The sequence below is a fragment of the Cinclus cinclus genome, chromosome 1, assembly GCF_963662255.1.
Source record: "Cinclus cinclus chromosome 1, bCinCin1.1, whole genome shotgun sequence".
Taxonomy (NCBI): Eukaryota; Metazoa; Chordata; class Aves; order Passeriformes; family Cinclidae; genus Cinclus; species Cinclus cinclus.
Window position 1 is genome coordinate 44833875 of NC_085046.1, and position 14840 is coordinate 44848714.

Below are 14840 nucleotides of genomic sequence, written 5' to 3' on the forward strand. Positions count from 1 at the left end.
TTATGAGGGTTTCTCTAATTTTAAGGTAAAACCAAATGCTCTCTGGGCCTGGGCAAGCATTTATCTTGACAGCCATGTCTCCTAAACTGCCTCACAGCTCAAGTCATGAGCTTCCAAGTTGTGCAAGAAAAATGTAAGCAAATGTATTTCTATGCTGATGAATAGAAGCAGAAAAGTTTAAGTAAGCAGCCAATGGTTAATTCTTTCTTTCAGATGAGTCTCAGCAAGTCAGAGTATTTACTCCATTGTTGACATATGCCCAAATATTTCTTTTGTTCGCTGGAATGCTACAAGACTACTCATGGGTGTGTATGTATATATTTGTATATATTTTTAATTAATTCAAACAAGTTTAAAGTATACAAAATAAATGGAAATATTAATCCCTGGGAACCTTTGGTTCCGTACTTCTTGAATTTTTTCTTCTTTTATATATAGAGAATATAGAAAAATTATGTATTTACAAATGTAGCATGTCCTCATGGGAATAATCAGGTTGTCACACAGTACCTCTCTCACAACCAGTGCAACAAGACTTTAATATCCATTTACAGGTCTGGTTTCAGTTTTCTGAAAGGACAAGAGATCTAGTAATTTTCAAAATCAGGGTAACATGTACTCACACAAACAGTGTGAAACAGTGTGCAGACTTGCATCTGATATTATACTGCAGGAAGCTGGTGTGTAGGGAGACAGGCAGCAGGCACAGGAGGCTTCAATATCAAGAGGCAAAAATAAAAATTCATTTCATGTACTGAAATTTTTATTAAAATATCTTTGGACCACTTAAAACATAATTTATAATTTACTACCAGATGAACAAACTAAAACCAGCTGTTTCACACAGCAACTTGAAATTTGCTCCTTAATGAAGCTTTACAGGCCAAATAATTTCAAATGTCCTGTCATGCAGCAGAGCTGGTTTCATATGGTTACAGAACACACCATACATCCAAATAATTTCAAAGTCACAAATCACATTTCCATCACCTTGTTCTCCCAAAGTCCATCAGCTCTCAGTGTCGTTTCTGTCCTGTCACAGAAAAGATGCTGAAATTAGCACATTCTTTCTACACCTGTCTGTCTGACATTGTTACTCTCCCTTTACGACCTGGGGGGGTCGGAAGCAGAACCAGAGGGTCTTGCCCCAGGTTCATGGAGGCAGGAGACGCCAGGATCCCTTTAAAACTAGGACAACATTCACATAGGCCTCTCTTTCATTTCTGCTAGCTACTAGAAGCTGAGGCAGCACAAGGCAGAAGCTCCCCTTTGTTTTGGTCTCTGGACCAGGGAGGACTTTCTTTTCAGACATTTTCCCTTCCTTTTTCATTGCTGTCACCCTGGACGGCCAGCCATGGCACCACAATGGACAACACAGAACAGCCCCCGCTCCACACAGTCACTCCAGCCCCCCACCAGTGCTCAGCTGCAGCAGGAGGACGTGGAGCCCAGGCTGCCCCAGGCATCTGCCTGTCATCTTTTGCTGAGGAGGAGGCCAAGTCCCTCCTTGAGTTCCAGCCATTGACCAGTTCCAGCTGCTGTCGTTGATGGAGCTGCTGCCAGGTGATGTGGAACAAATTGATCAGCAGCATTTGACTGGTTCTGGAGTCCAGGTTTCTTCTTGCTTTGTCCTTGTTCCTTGTTAGTTGTTTGGGATAAGAGGGACTTTTAGAATCACATAGTTTCAGATGCTGCGGTGGCTTTTTTCCCTTTGTTCTCTCTCCACCACATGGTCAGGAGGAGGGGTTTCTCCTCCAGTTTGTCTTTGTCCCCTGAACCACGTGGTCTTCTATGTAGCCCAATACTTTTGGGAAGGAGTTTCTCTGCCACCTTGTTTTCATTTCTCCTGAGCAATCCATGGGATTCAGCATATTTTATCTAGTGATGATTACTGTTATCCTGACTGTTGCTGTTTCATTTTTTTAGTAAACTGTTATTTTCTCACTTATATGTTCTTGCTTTCATCTCTGCTTACTGGTAAAATGAGAGCAGTTAAAACTAAAAGGGGCAGTAACTAATTTTGGAATGTCTGCCCCAGAAACTGTCAAACCAAGATGCACACAGCTATGATGTTACTTCATTTAAATTCCCTATTTACAACTTCCCCCCTACTTGAAGAAAGCTACATTAATGGTTTTCCACTGCTTAAAGATAAAATACATTTTTTTTTAACAAGCTGCCTGAGATCCCAAATAATTTGAACACATAACTAGCCAACTGAAAAAAATATACTTTAAAAAAAATCCCAAAACACCACAAAACCACTGAGTTCATCAGTGTCAAAACCAAAGTGTAGAATCTCCAACAGTTTAGGCTTATTTTGCATTAGTTGATACCATCAACTAGAATCAAAATTTTCATACCTTGCTATCACAACTAATTCAAATGAATTTGATGTTTCTTAGACTGCATTCACCAAAGACAGGATCAAGACTACATGGCTTTAGCAACTGCAGCCTCATTTACTGCAAGGCTCTGCAAAGAGCTAATCTTGCAAATCACAAATGCAAAAGTTGTGCAAACTTTTGTTAAGCTACAAGACAGAAAACTTCAGTTTCTGTTTCAAAGCAATGAAATGTCTCTCTTGAATGTCAATAACAACAGATAAAAAAAAAATCGCACAACTGTCAACTAAGGCTATTCAATATAGAGGAAATACATTTTAATTATGGAGGGCATTTTAAAATTGATTGACTGAAAGTCTGTAAGCTGAATATATACAGGTATATTTTGCTACTCATTTGTGACCTCAAATAGCTTTTACATACATGGTTAGATTATCTTTTAAAATAAAGACATGCACATAGTTCCAACTAGCTGAAAGACTTCACTCTTGCTAACTTTATACTATGCTTCTCTAGTTGGATTATAACAAAGTAAGAGAAGACTCAGATACCATGCCTCATTTCCTATGAAAGCCCTCAATGTTATTCAGGTCTCTAGAAGACCAAAGAAAATATAAAAAAATACAACCCCTAATCATCATTTTCCTCATCATCAAACGAGAGAAGACTGCTGTTTTTTACTTGTTTAGCTGTACTCTGAGAAGTAGTTGCTTCTCTCTTAGTTTTCTTTGCTTCTTTCATCTTCTTACTTGAACTTATATTGAAGTCCAAACACTTCTCTGATGAACGTTTGGCTGGTTTCCTGAACACAATTTTTCCATCAGCAGGTTCTGGTTCATCATCTGTAATAAAGACAAAATCAGAACTCATGTGCACATGTTCACAAACACACACAGACCTTCACTATTATCCTGAACACCATGACCTTGAACCAAGTTCAGTGAGACCTCTGAGAGAATACAACAATCATGAAAATGTACTTTTTGGTAATAAACTCTGTATCAATGAAGATCCTTCATGTACACATACCTGCTCCACAGCAGCCAGCCTGTGAAAACAATCCTCCTGCAGTTCCCATTAGAAACAGGGTTTCACTAACCAGAGCTCTAACTTACAAGAGCCTATGAACAGTAGAGCTTTTCCCACACATTCCATTCACATCCACTTACCAAAATGGAGTGGACAATTTCATAGGATGCTCTCACTCTGCTTCAGTATTTGCAAAATTCATTACAATAAATGCACTTATTTCAGAATTATGCCATCTCTTTAAATAACAAAATGGCACATAAACTAGAAAAACTTGTTTCCCTAATATATTCTGTCTTGCTGAGACAGCTGAAAAGATCATGTGTTAATAAACCTTCCGTTCATTATCATAATGGAAGAGAGTTTCAGGGTTTCTTTGTATCTGCAAAATCACCCAACTATTCCAACTGACTAATTTTTCTCTAGTACATGTAGAGGAGCAGACAACAGGAGAAGTCCCTTCCATGATTATCAGGTGGAGCTACTGCATAAGTAACAGCATCAGGGCAGTATTTCTGGAAGATAAAGTACAATTCCAAAGTCATGAATCAGACACAAAGGTTCATGCTGCAGTAATTTGCAATTTTTATAATGTATATGTGACAAAATGTTAAGGAGCTATAGGTTCTGTGCAAGATAATTTTCCTAAATTACTTTTGTGAAATTCATCACTCAACAAAAATGTGTTTGACAAGATTATGTGATATTTAATTATAGCCAATAAATAACTGTTCTCTATAGCACAAATTCTTTTCTCAGTATATCAGCACTATGGCAGAAGACTTAACTTTTCAGGGCTTTCTACACAGCACTAGCTGAAACTCTCTTCAGTGCATTCTCAAAACAATACAACTAATGAATATGGCTTCTTAATTGTTGTGTGGTACAAACAAAGACCGTTTCAGTGGGAAATTTCACTTAGAATGCCTTAGAGACCCTCTTAAATAAGAAACCTAGCTCGAAAAACTAGGCACCAATTCTTCCAGTGGCTTCTATGGAACGCATACTTCCAAAAGGTGCATACGGTGGTGAGCTGGAGCACAAATCTTATTGAGAAGCAGCTGAGGGACCCAGGGGTCTCCAGTCCTAAGAAAAGGAGCTCAGGGGAGACCTCATCTCTCTCTGCAACTGCCTGAAAGGAGATTGTAGTGAGATAGGCATCAGTCCCTTCTCCCAAGTAACAAGCAATAGGACAACAAATGGCCATGCGGGAAAATTTAGATTGCATACCAGGAAAAATTTCTTCACAGTGAGAGTAGTCAGGCATTGGAACAAGTTGTCCAGGGAAGTAGTGGAAACACCATCCCTTGTAGTATTCAAAGAATACATGGCACTTGAGGACATGGTTTAGTGGCAGCAAAGCTAAACAACTTTAATAAGTGGGGCTCCATGGATCCTAGAGGTTTTCTCCAAACCAAACAATTCCTTGATTCTATGATTCTACACTAGTTTATGAGAAAATATTACTGTGCAGAAAATAACTAACCAGGTTTGGGGGAAAATACTTCAGTCTCGGCACATTAGAAAAGCATTACAGTAACAAGGAATTAGCAGCAATAATAAAATGTAGATATGAAAAGTACAGTTCTCAGTAGATCCATTGTGAACTTTGCACAGATAGCTAAGCTGTTTAGATGCTTTACATGTGATACGGAAGTTTAGGAAATGCCTACAGTAAACTTTGGGAGGGAAATAGAACTCCCAAAAGCCTATCACACCTAATGAATCTGAATACATTGTGCATCCTTTTTCTCAGAAGCTGAGCCTCCATTTTTGCGCTAAGAAGTTTAGTAGCAAATGATTCCCCTTACTAATTGTTGCATAAATACAATGTTTATTAGGAAGCACAGATCTTCTAATTTAAACAAGATCTGAGGCACAATATAAGCCAAATTCTGAAAAAAAAAATCAATCTATAAGGAAAACCGCCTTTACGTGTGGACACAACTGTCTACGTACTGTATACAGTACCCATACTGCTGTGGAAATAACACAACCAGTAACTGGGTAAGCATGAGGAAAAAAAAAAAAAAAAAAAAAAAAAAAAAACAAACACCTATTGGACACTCTTAAACAAATGGATTAGAGCATTTGCTTAGAGTGGTAAATTTAAAAACCTAACTCCTTAAAAGTGTTGTTCAAAGCATATCCATAAACAAAAAGAGAACAGCAACGTATTTTTACCCCATGGAAAAACAAAGAACAGAAATTTTAATTTTACTCACAACTGTCCTGCTACTCACATTGTAAACTGCACAGAATAATTTTGTTTTGCCAACCAGATGGTGAAACTGATAAGTATCTTTGCAATATGCAGTAAACATACAGTGAACTAAGGGCACAAACAGCAAAGCTCAGAAACTCCACCAAACTGGCAACTAGCTCAGCTCTTGACCACCAGAGCTACAATACTATTTGCAGGTCATTCTGCATCAAAGGAAATTACTCTAGCTCTTGGCCTGGTTAAACACAGTCAAAATTTCATTATATGCTCAAGGGCATTCCTTTCAGCACAAAGCCCAGGCCAGCTTCAGAGAGCAGTGTGCGTTGGTAGTGCTTGACAAAGAATGAAGCAAATGAGGAAACACAGTAGCCATAGCCTTACCTTACCTTTATGTGGAGAGAGTGAGGACAGACTACACTTTTTGAAAGAATTTGATATAGCAGTTCACGAATTTTGTGTTGATTTGTTAAGATTGTCTTTTCCAGCTGGTAAAAAAGAATTCATTTTATCCTTTGTAATTTTATCAGGGTCTTATGTGCCAGCTCTCTTTTTTGTTTGCATCAAAGACCCACAAAAAACTGACTCATATTAAGCAATGCAAAAAAGAAAAATACTAAAGAAACAATCTCAGTGTTGGTAATTTTTAAAGCAGAGTCCTAATAAAACACTCTGTTAGTATTACACATTATAGAAAGTGGGATTTCTGATAAGCACATTGAAAATCACAAAGTAAAATACATAAAAGAAGAACAGGAGAAATAATTAAATCAACTTCTGACAAATGAGTCAAAAACTACACTAGCAGTTCAAATTCCCACTGTTCTTAGTCATTGCTGCTATTTACCTGGATCACAAACTTTTACACTGGTTGACCCACACAAGCACAGTCAGATGTTGAGCTGAAAACTCACTTCACAAGTGACATAAATTTAAGAAACCACTAAGACATTTCTTTTTTTCTTTTAATTTCAAGTTATATATTACAATAAAAGTAGAAATGAGGGTCTGAAAAAGAAATACTGCTCTTCATTTTAGAAGGTTCTTTTATTTAGTAGTCATTTGTGTAGCTAGCAGCACCACTTTTCAGCAGTTTCTATCCAGACAGGTCAATGAGGCAACACTGAAAATTGGAAACAAATACCACTAAACTGTCAGGAACAACAGGAGGAACAGTGAAGCCTATAATACTTATATTCAAAGACAGAAGGTGAGGAAAAAAATTACAGCAACCTGGAAATTTTTCTTAATGGTTTCTAAAGTTAGAAGTTCAGGTCACCCATTTCAGATGCTCCTTCCAGTGCTTTCTGACCATCCATTCTCTAGGCATGCCTTTGGAAGCATTTACTCCAGGAATTCAGCACACTGGTGGTTTGAAGATAAGAAGGCCACTCTTGCTCTGTAGTCAGTTTCAACTGTTTATGAGAACACTTGGGAAAGTTTTCTTTACTTAAATACTGCAAAGTTAGCTTTAATTTAGTTTCCTGCTATTTCACATATGATGAAGAGCAGCATTATCTCTGTGAGATGTAATCTGCTTAAATCAGAACAGCCTGTGCTTGTTCAGAAAAGGCTCCAATAGCCAAGACAGCAAGGACTGTATTTTCCTTGTCTCTTCCCTCTCCTGTCCTTCCCCAAAACTCAGCACATAGAATGAAATAAGAGAAATATTATAAGGCTTTGAACAAGAAAGGACAACTTTTGCCAAATTTGATCATCTGCATATCTCAGAGTGTCCCAGAGGCCACATGAGTAGAAAAGCAGTACGGAAAAAAAAAAAAAATATTTCATAGACTGTAATGAATGCTGGGATAAACTGGGATATCTTGCAGTAATTCACATACTTTCTTTTGTGCAAATTTAATTTTTCATAGGACCATTTTTCTTTGTCTCTGAACCAGCAGTGACAATTTTTAAAATTATGCATAAAACATCAAGCAAAAGCACTGTTGATAAACAAATTACTTCTTTTTAAAAAGCCTGAGTCTCTGCAACACGGAGAAAAATATTTCAATGTAGGACATGTTCTCATATAATAAAGATTTGGTTCTAAATAAAAAATATCCCTGGGACTCTATTTGCAAAAGCCAACAGGAAAGCTATGATTTGTTCTGCCTTAGGAGGCAACTAAGTGCAGCTACAACATTAATCAGATGGTTTTACCAAATTAATGCAAAAGTGTTACTCATCTATAAAAGAAAATGCAAGTCTTGGGAACATGTGGTGTCTAAAATTAAAAATAAATAAAATCAAAACAAACAAAAACTGTAGCCATGTCAAAATAGTTATAGAAGAAAACAAAGGAGAAAGTATGCAAACAAGTTACAGCAAATCCTAGAGCAACATCACAATCCTAAACCTGAAGACAAGGTCCTTCAAATGAAGACAATCACCAGGAGTATAAAAGAGAACTGGGCAGAGCCTCAAAACTGATTACTTCCCACGTTTTAAAAAACTGTAACTACAACAGATAGTTAGTAGCATGTTTCTTAGGATTTATCAAAGTGCCTCAGCATTGATGCATGCCAGAAAGGAAGATTATCAGTGGGGAAATTTACTTTCCTATTACCTTTTTAGCTTCATGTAATTTCACTGATGATCTGATTTGAGACTGTATAGTAAGGTCTAGTAGACAATAAATTAATTTGACTTCCAACTCTGAGAATAAAATCAAAGCAACATGAAATCCAGCCAAGTTATGCTTTCATCAAACTTTTTTTATATTTCCCATATTCTGAATTGACAGCCAAAAAACTAAAAGGAATTCACATCTTATTCAAAACTTTCTTTATTAAACTGGAAGTAAACAGCTGTCTAAATACCTGCCTCAGACTTGAAATCAACATTTAAATCTAGGGGTCAGATTGGCAGTGCAAAAATGGCCCAAAATGCAAAAAAGCCTTCAGCAAGTTGTAGCAGAGTCACACACTCCTCCCTTCATTGAAAATTTCACACTGGGCTCTCTCCATAGCAGAGGAACACAGCAGCACTTACCCTGTTTATTCCCATAAGCCATAAAAAGGAAAAGGACATGAAGACCTCTCATATTAACTGCAAAGGCAGATGAGTGAATAGGAACACAATAATGCAGAACAGAGGGCAGCAGTCCCCAACATTCCTGCTACCTACTTCTACAGATTTCTTTCCTCCAAATGCAAGCTATAACTGAAGGGATGAAGGGGTAATAAGCAGAGGTGACATAGTCCTACAGGGACTCAACACTGCCATCCTCACTATTTGCAATCATGTCTTAGGAAAAGTCTTTTTCCACCAAAAAAGTTCAATCACTCTATTCAAATACACTTCCATTTCACACTGTGTATTCAGCTTGGTAGCTTTTTTACACTTTTTTCACAGCATGGACTCCACCTCAATAGATTTTCATGGACAACTACTTCTTTTTGCCCAGTCTTACAAAATATTTTTTCCTCCTACTGTGATCACTTAAAGTTCAAGCTGCTTATATGAATAGAAAGCCAGTGCTCAAGAAGAGCCATGACATTTCTTTCCAATAAGTTGAAACTTCTCCCAGTACTAGGAGGGTGAAATGAAATTTTGTGATAACTTTAGAAACTGAGACGCCAAGCATCTACATGCATTAAGCTTCAATAACAAGACACCAGCAAGTAACCCCAATGCTGAGCATATTTTCTCAGAGGAGTTTAAGTCATATACCTGCTTAGACCTAACAAATACATATCTACCTGCAGAAAACAGGACATGGTTTATTTAGTTTCAAGCTAACCTACGTTATTAAAAATTAAGATTTCTCATCAATCTGTTTTTCAAAAAATATAGGAGTCTCAACATATTTTGTCCCATTTCTGTTTCTGACTTCTTCATTTATACCATTTGAATTTTAACACATATGTCTACACAAAGACAGTATGAACCTGAATTTTCAAATCCAAACAGCAGACAGAGAAGCTAAGGATGTCATATTGACAGCTAGGCCTCACAGTGTGCTCTAAATTCAATTGCAGCTTTTGTCAACAGCCATAATGGCTAACCACAGAAGATGCCCAGTTTCTATGATTCACCTTTCTATTTTATACTTGTGAGGTTCCAGTTCCTATATTCTTCATTGTCAAGACATCTCCACTAGAGACAACAGTTGCTACATCCATATCTGTCAAGTCTTCTATCAGCAAAAGATAAAGCTACATTTTATCACACCCTGTGTGATGACTGAAGTTTATGGATGCTCAAAGCACTTATGTCAATCATAACTGAATAATGAATAGACACAGAAATTCTTACATAACTGTATCCATCAGCTGTAGTTTCTCACTGTTACTGTCAAACTGCAGCAGCCCCTCCCCACTTCCATCTTTCCATTCTGTGTAATTCTTTGCGGCAGAGAAATTTTTTTTTTCTGGACCTTGCTGGTCTTTGGCACTACTGTATCATCTGTTTATCTTGCTTAATATATTTGCAAGTCACAACACATACTGGGGTTGATTTTAAGCAAGCAATCACATGGACAAGTCAGCTAAGTGAACACGTTCCCAAGACATCTGCAATTCTTTCTACCAAAGCACAGATGCGAATCCCTCTGCCCTGACACTCTCTTTCATGAACTCATACAATTACCATTTAAATATCCACTCCATTTTCAAATTTGGCTGAACTAGTCAATGAGTCCAAAAATTACCACAGGTGATGTCAGAAGACTCTGCACTGGAATAATACAACCAAAAATAATTTAAGGGAGTATTTAGAGGGAGGATGGTTAAAGTCAAGAAGTACAGAACTACACCATTATAAAAAGCCAGACAGCCTGAATAAGTACTTAATGACTTGAGATTAGGAACCACAAGTGCAAATTATTTAGGTGAAAAATTCAGAACTAATACTAGGTAGTATTAAACAGCAGAATGCTGAGCAAGTATCAGGCCTGTTTTGTGGGTTATCTCTTTCACTACACAAAGCAAGAAATCAATAATTTGAAGTTCACCTGATTCTTTTGACTTTAAGGCCTCTTTGATTTGCTGTTTAATTTTCATTGCCTCTTCTGCAGTCAAGTCCCCTTTTTTCAGTGTCACCACTTGAGGCTGCTCATCTTCCTTGTCACTGCCGTTGTCACTGTCATCATCCACAAGTGGAAGCTGCTCTCTCTGGAAAAGACAGAAATAAAAGCTATTCTGATCATCACTCCAGTTGTCAGCCAATTCTCTTTGGTTCCACTTTTGCAGAAGAGCTATTGAGGAGACTTGACACAGCTGCCAGTGCCTGGCCCTTCCAACACAAGTTGTCCAAGGACACTCCAATTCTATCACTGAGACATGGCATTCCCACTAGCATGGGAGTATGGGCTCTTTCAATTAGAGACCAGAACAGCAGGAACTTCGAAAGCAATAAATTAATTCCTTTTCTTCACCATCTTGACTGTGCAGGCATTGCCTGCTATGCAACACTAATAAAATACTTTAAATGTATGGGTCCAAATCTGAATTTTCTATGCTGTACTCAAAACAGCACAAAGGGAAATGTGGGTCCATAGTGGCTGGATTATTAAACCTGGCTAAGCAAATCACTGTAAGCAGCACGGACACAAGGAAGATCATACTCCTGTTCTACTCTCTCAAACTTGTGCACTAGGACAGGAGAATCAACAGGGGCAATTTTTTTTTTTTTAATTAAACATTCTGTCATGGAAACCTCAGAGCAGCAACCTGAAGTCTGGCAATATTAGAGGACCTGAGAGGATCTGAAAACTTTATTTTGTAAAGAAAAGTATAGACAGTATTAGTTTCATCTACTGAATATATATATATATATATACATACACACATAACAATAAGCTCATTTGTTAAGGTACCCTGCAAAACCCTACTTAGAGGGAAACACATGCAAAATCATACTGGAAGCAAAAAAAAAACTGTGCCTCAGGAAAGGCTGCCTTCTAACAAGCTGGCTCAGAGCTCAGACCCCACTGCCTTTTGCCTTGCCTTTCCGGCCATCACAACGCAGTTCATGACCACGGACCTACAGCAAGATGTTTTGGGATGGGAAGGACCTTAAGGGTCATCCAGTTCCAACCCCCTTGCCGTGGACAAGGACACCTCCCACTAGGCCAGGTTGTTCAGAGTCCCACCCAACCTGGCCTTGAACAGTTCCAGGGATGGGACATCCACAATGAACCTAGCCAACCTGTCTCACCACCCTCGGAGTCAAGGATTTTCTTCTATATATATATAACCTAAATTTCCCCTCTTTCAATTCGAACCCATGTTAACTCCTTCCCAACTAATTTTTCTACCGTACTTTTAGAATGCTTTTTTCACACCGCGCCCCTCCTCCACCACCCTGGACTTTTAAAAGTTGGGACAGCACCGCTGTTTCCCCCGTGCCCCCACAGCCCCCTCGGGGGGCACTGAGGGGCTAAAGCGGCCGCTCTGCCAGGCTGCTGTGCAAAGCAGCTGCGCAGTGGTTTTGATCCGCCAGCACAGAAGAAAATCAAGTTACACTGACGATTTCAGCCGATTGTAAGCGAGAAACTACGGTTCCCCCTTGCGTTACAAAACCCGGAACGCCGCTTCCCCACCGCCCGCCAAGCGAGAAGGCAGGGGGCGGGGACGGCCGGGTATCAAGGCTCAGGAAGCGCCAGGGAGCAGGCGCTGCCCCTTTCCCACCCGCGGGCCAGGACGTTACCTTGGTGTCCACCGTGGGGCCCTCCCGATACCCGACCCGCCGCTTGAAGCGGCTGAGGAAAGCGGGCTCGGCCGGCCGCACGTAGGAGACCTGGTTCCTCTTGCTCATTGTCACGGCGCACGCTTTAGGGAAGGACGCGGCCAGCCCGCCCCTCCCTTCCGGCCGCTCCCCTGCTCCTGGCCAATAACGGGGCAGGAGGGCGCGGAGGGAAATGGTGGAACCGCGCCGATGAGCGCCAAATTCAAAAGCACCGCCATTTTAGAGCGGCGAGTGGGCGGGAGTTGCTGGGGTTGGAGCGAGTATGGCTGCTGGCGTGAGAGGTGAGTGGGAACGGCCGGGAAGGGGCTCGGGGATGTGCCCTCGGTCCGGGGAGCAGAGGGGGATTGGGGCGGCTCGGGAGCTGAGGGACGGCTCTGCCCGGGGGAGCTGCCCTGTCCCTTGCCCTGGTGGGGCATCACCCTCGTGGGAGGATGAGCAGGGCTAGGCTCGGTGCCTCTGGGGGGGCTGATAGCCCGGGGGTTCCGCCTTGCGGTGCCTGCGGGCACAGCGCTGCCCCAGTGGTGTTGTGTCACCTGGAAGTCGGCCCTTTCCCAGAATCACAACATAAGCTGAGTCCGAAGGGACCCACAAGGATCACCGAGTCCAAGTGTTGGCCCTGCACAGCACTATCCCCAATAGTCACACCATGTGCCCGAGACCGTTGTCCAAACGCTTCTTGATCTCTGTCAGGCTGGTGCTGTGACCACTTCCCTGGGGAGCCTGCCCAGCCGCCCTCTGGGTGAGAAACCTTATTCTAATATCCAAACCAAACCTCCCTTAAGGCAACTTCAGGTTCTTCCCCAGGGCTGTGCAACTACCTATCAGTCTGATTTCAGTTTTTAAATGCACTCCTTTCCTTGATAACTTGTACAATTGAAGAATAAATTACTTAATTAGAAGCTAAAATATTTCTCAGATGTTGAGTAAGTCAAATCAGCATGCAAAAAGCTCATGCAGCGTGAGGATATTTATGTAGTATGAACGTCAAAGAGAGGGCTAACACCTTTGCACATCATTGTTGATTCTGCTTTTAAAGGCGATCCTCCTACAAAAAAAATGTACTTTTAAATATTTTATAAATGCCTTATTGGAGTATTTTGGGGCATTATTTAATTGTTGTTTTAGTTATTTCCTAAATGCAGTTTTGTTACTGTTTTTTTTGACAATATTATGTACTTTCATGTCAGATTTGCCCTTAAGTAAAACATAAGTCACTTTATCTACTATAGGGTAATATAGGCTATCTCCTTGAAATCTGAAGCTGTGCAAAATGAAGTTCCCTCACAGAATCAGTGAGGTTGGAAAATACATCTGAGATCATGGAGTCCAACCTATGACTGACCAGCTATCGAGATTATGGGTCTAGGTCTTCAAAAGGGCAAGAGCAGTTTTTGGTTGCTGTAAAGTTATTTAATTGTAGAGGCATAGAGACAGTGTCTTAGGGACAAAGAGTCCCTAATGTTAAAGTCCATGCTAAAAGCTTCCAGCATATAGTCCTGCATTAAAGCAGAAGCAGAGAGGTCTCTGTCAGAAGCAGAAAGCAGATGCAGCTCATCATCACAGCTGATGATGGCAGTGAGGAGAGGGGGAGAGAGAGTCTCTCCCCATGGATGGATTTTTACAGATGCAAACTACCCAATGAGCTAAAAATATAAACCTGAAGCATTTCTTCTAAACCTGTTAGAATTATAGTTCTGTAGTACAAAAGTTTACACATAATTTGTGGGTATAGCCTATCTGGAGAATGTAAGCAATATTCTTATTGTGTTTTTATTATGTCTAGAACTATGTTTTTATTATGTTTGGAAGTTTTTGAGCTCTCACTGAAGCTTGTTTTTTACACCAGATTCTAATGCTTTTGCTCTTTAAGGCACTTAAAACATATTCTTACTTACTTAAAACTTAATTTTTACACCTCTATTGCATGTACGAGTGGCTGTATACTGTCTAAAGCTCTTTATTTCCCTCTGTACTGCTTACAATGTTTTTTATTTAAGTGGGGAGTTCTGAGCAGTAATTTTATTTTAATTTTTGTGTGTCTCTTTTCTTTTATAGATTTGCCTGACTCTTCAATATCTTCGTTGAACTTGCCTAGGTAAAATAATATTGGCCAGTTCCCATACATTATTAATCACACTGCACAGAAAGTGCAAACAAAACCTAGCATAACTTTGTGAGATAATTTAACGTTTTTTCTTTCAATCTTTACCTGCATAAGATCACTTCCTTTCTCTCCTAACATCCTTGCAGAGTTAAAAAAAAGTATTCATGATAAAACTGTTGAGCTGACATGTTGGGTTCCTCTTGGAATGCTGCCATGCAATAAATGTTCATTTGCCTGCTAATTCTGTAGCTGGACTCCGGAGTTTATATGAAGAATTATCTCACTAGGAACTTCAGTCCTGTGAGGAAGCCCTTAACTAAAAGAAAAACCAAAAAGGCCTCCTCCAAGTTTAAACTGTGTCACAACTCAGAATAATGTTATACAATGAAAGCACAGCTGGCAAATTAATTTGGTGTGTCTTAAATCTAGTATTGCATCTTCCCTTTCT

At 39.8% G+C, this 14840-nt stretch overlaps 2 protein-coding genes across 2 annotated transcripts in view; one reads left to right on the forward strand and one right to left on the reverse strand.

Moving 5' to 3' along the window:
* Positions 1–804: 804 nt before the first annotated feature.
* KIAA1143 (KIAA1143 ortholog) lies at positions 805–12357 on the reverse strand. Its single transcript, XM_062497025.1, has 3 exons — positions 12250–12357; positions 10553–10712; positions 805–3187 (listed from the first exon to the last, which is right to left on the reverse strand). The coding sequence occupies exons 1-3, from the start codon at positions 12355–12357 to the stop codon at positions 2976–2978; spliced, it is 480 nt and encodes a 159-aa protein (XP_062353009.1). The 3' UTR covers positions 805–2975.
* Positions 12358–12550: 193 nt separating this feature from the next.
* KIF15 (kinesin family member 15) overlaps positions 12551–14840 on the forward strand; it is a 34843-nt gene continuing 32553 nt past the window's right edge. Inside the window, exons 1-2 of the mRNA XM_062505127.1 lie at positions 12551–12569; positions 14344–14383. Coding sequence (XP_062361111.1) covers positions 12551–12569; positions 14344–14383 — 59 coding nt within the window. The remainder of the gene's footprint in view (positions 12570–14343; positions 14384–14840) is intronic.

Excerpts from the sequence above, each read along its gene's own strand:
- KIAA1143 (XM_062497025.1), bottom strand. The coding sequence starts at position 12,357 with ATGAGCAAGAGGAACCAGGTCTCCTACGTGCGGCCGGCCGAGCCCGCT. Across the intron at positions 10,713-12,249 it reads GCCCCACGGTGGACACCAAG|AGAGAGCAGCTTCCACTTGT; the intron begins GTAACGTCCTGG and ends TGTCTTTTCCAG. Across the intron at positions 3,188-10,552 it reads CTTAAAGTCAAAAGAATCAG|ATGATGAACCAGAACCTGCT; the intron begins GTGAACTTCAAA and ends TCTTTATTACAG.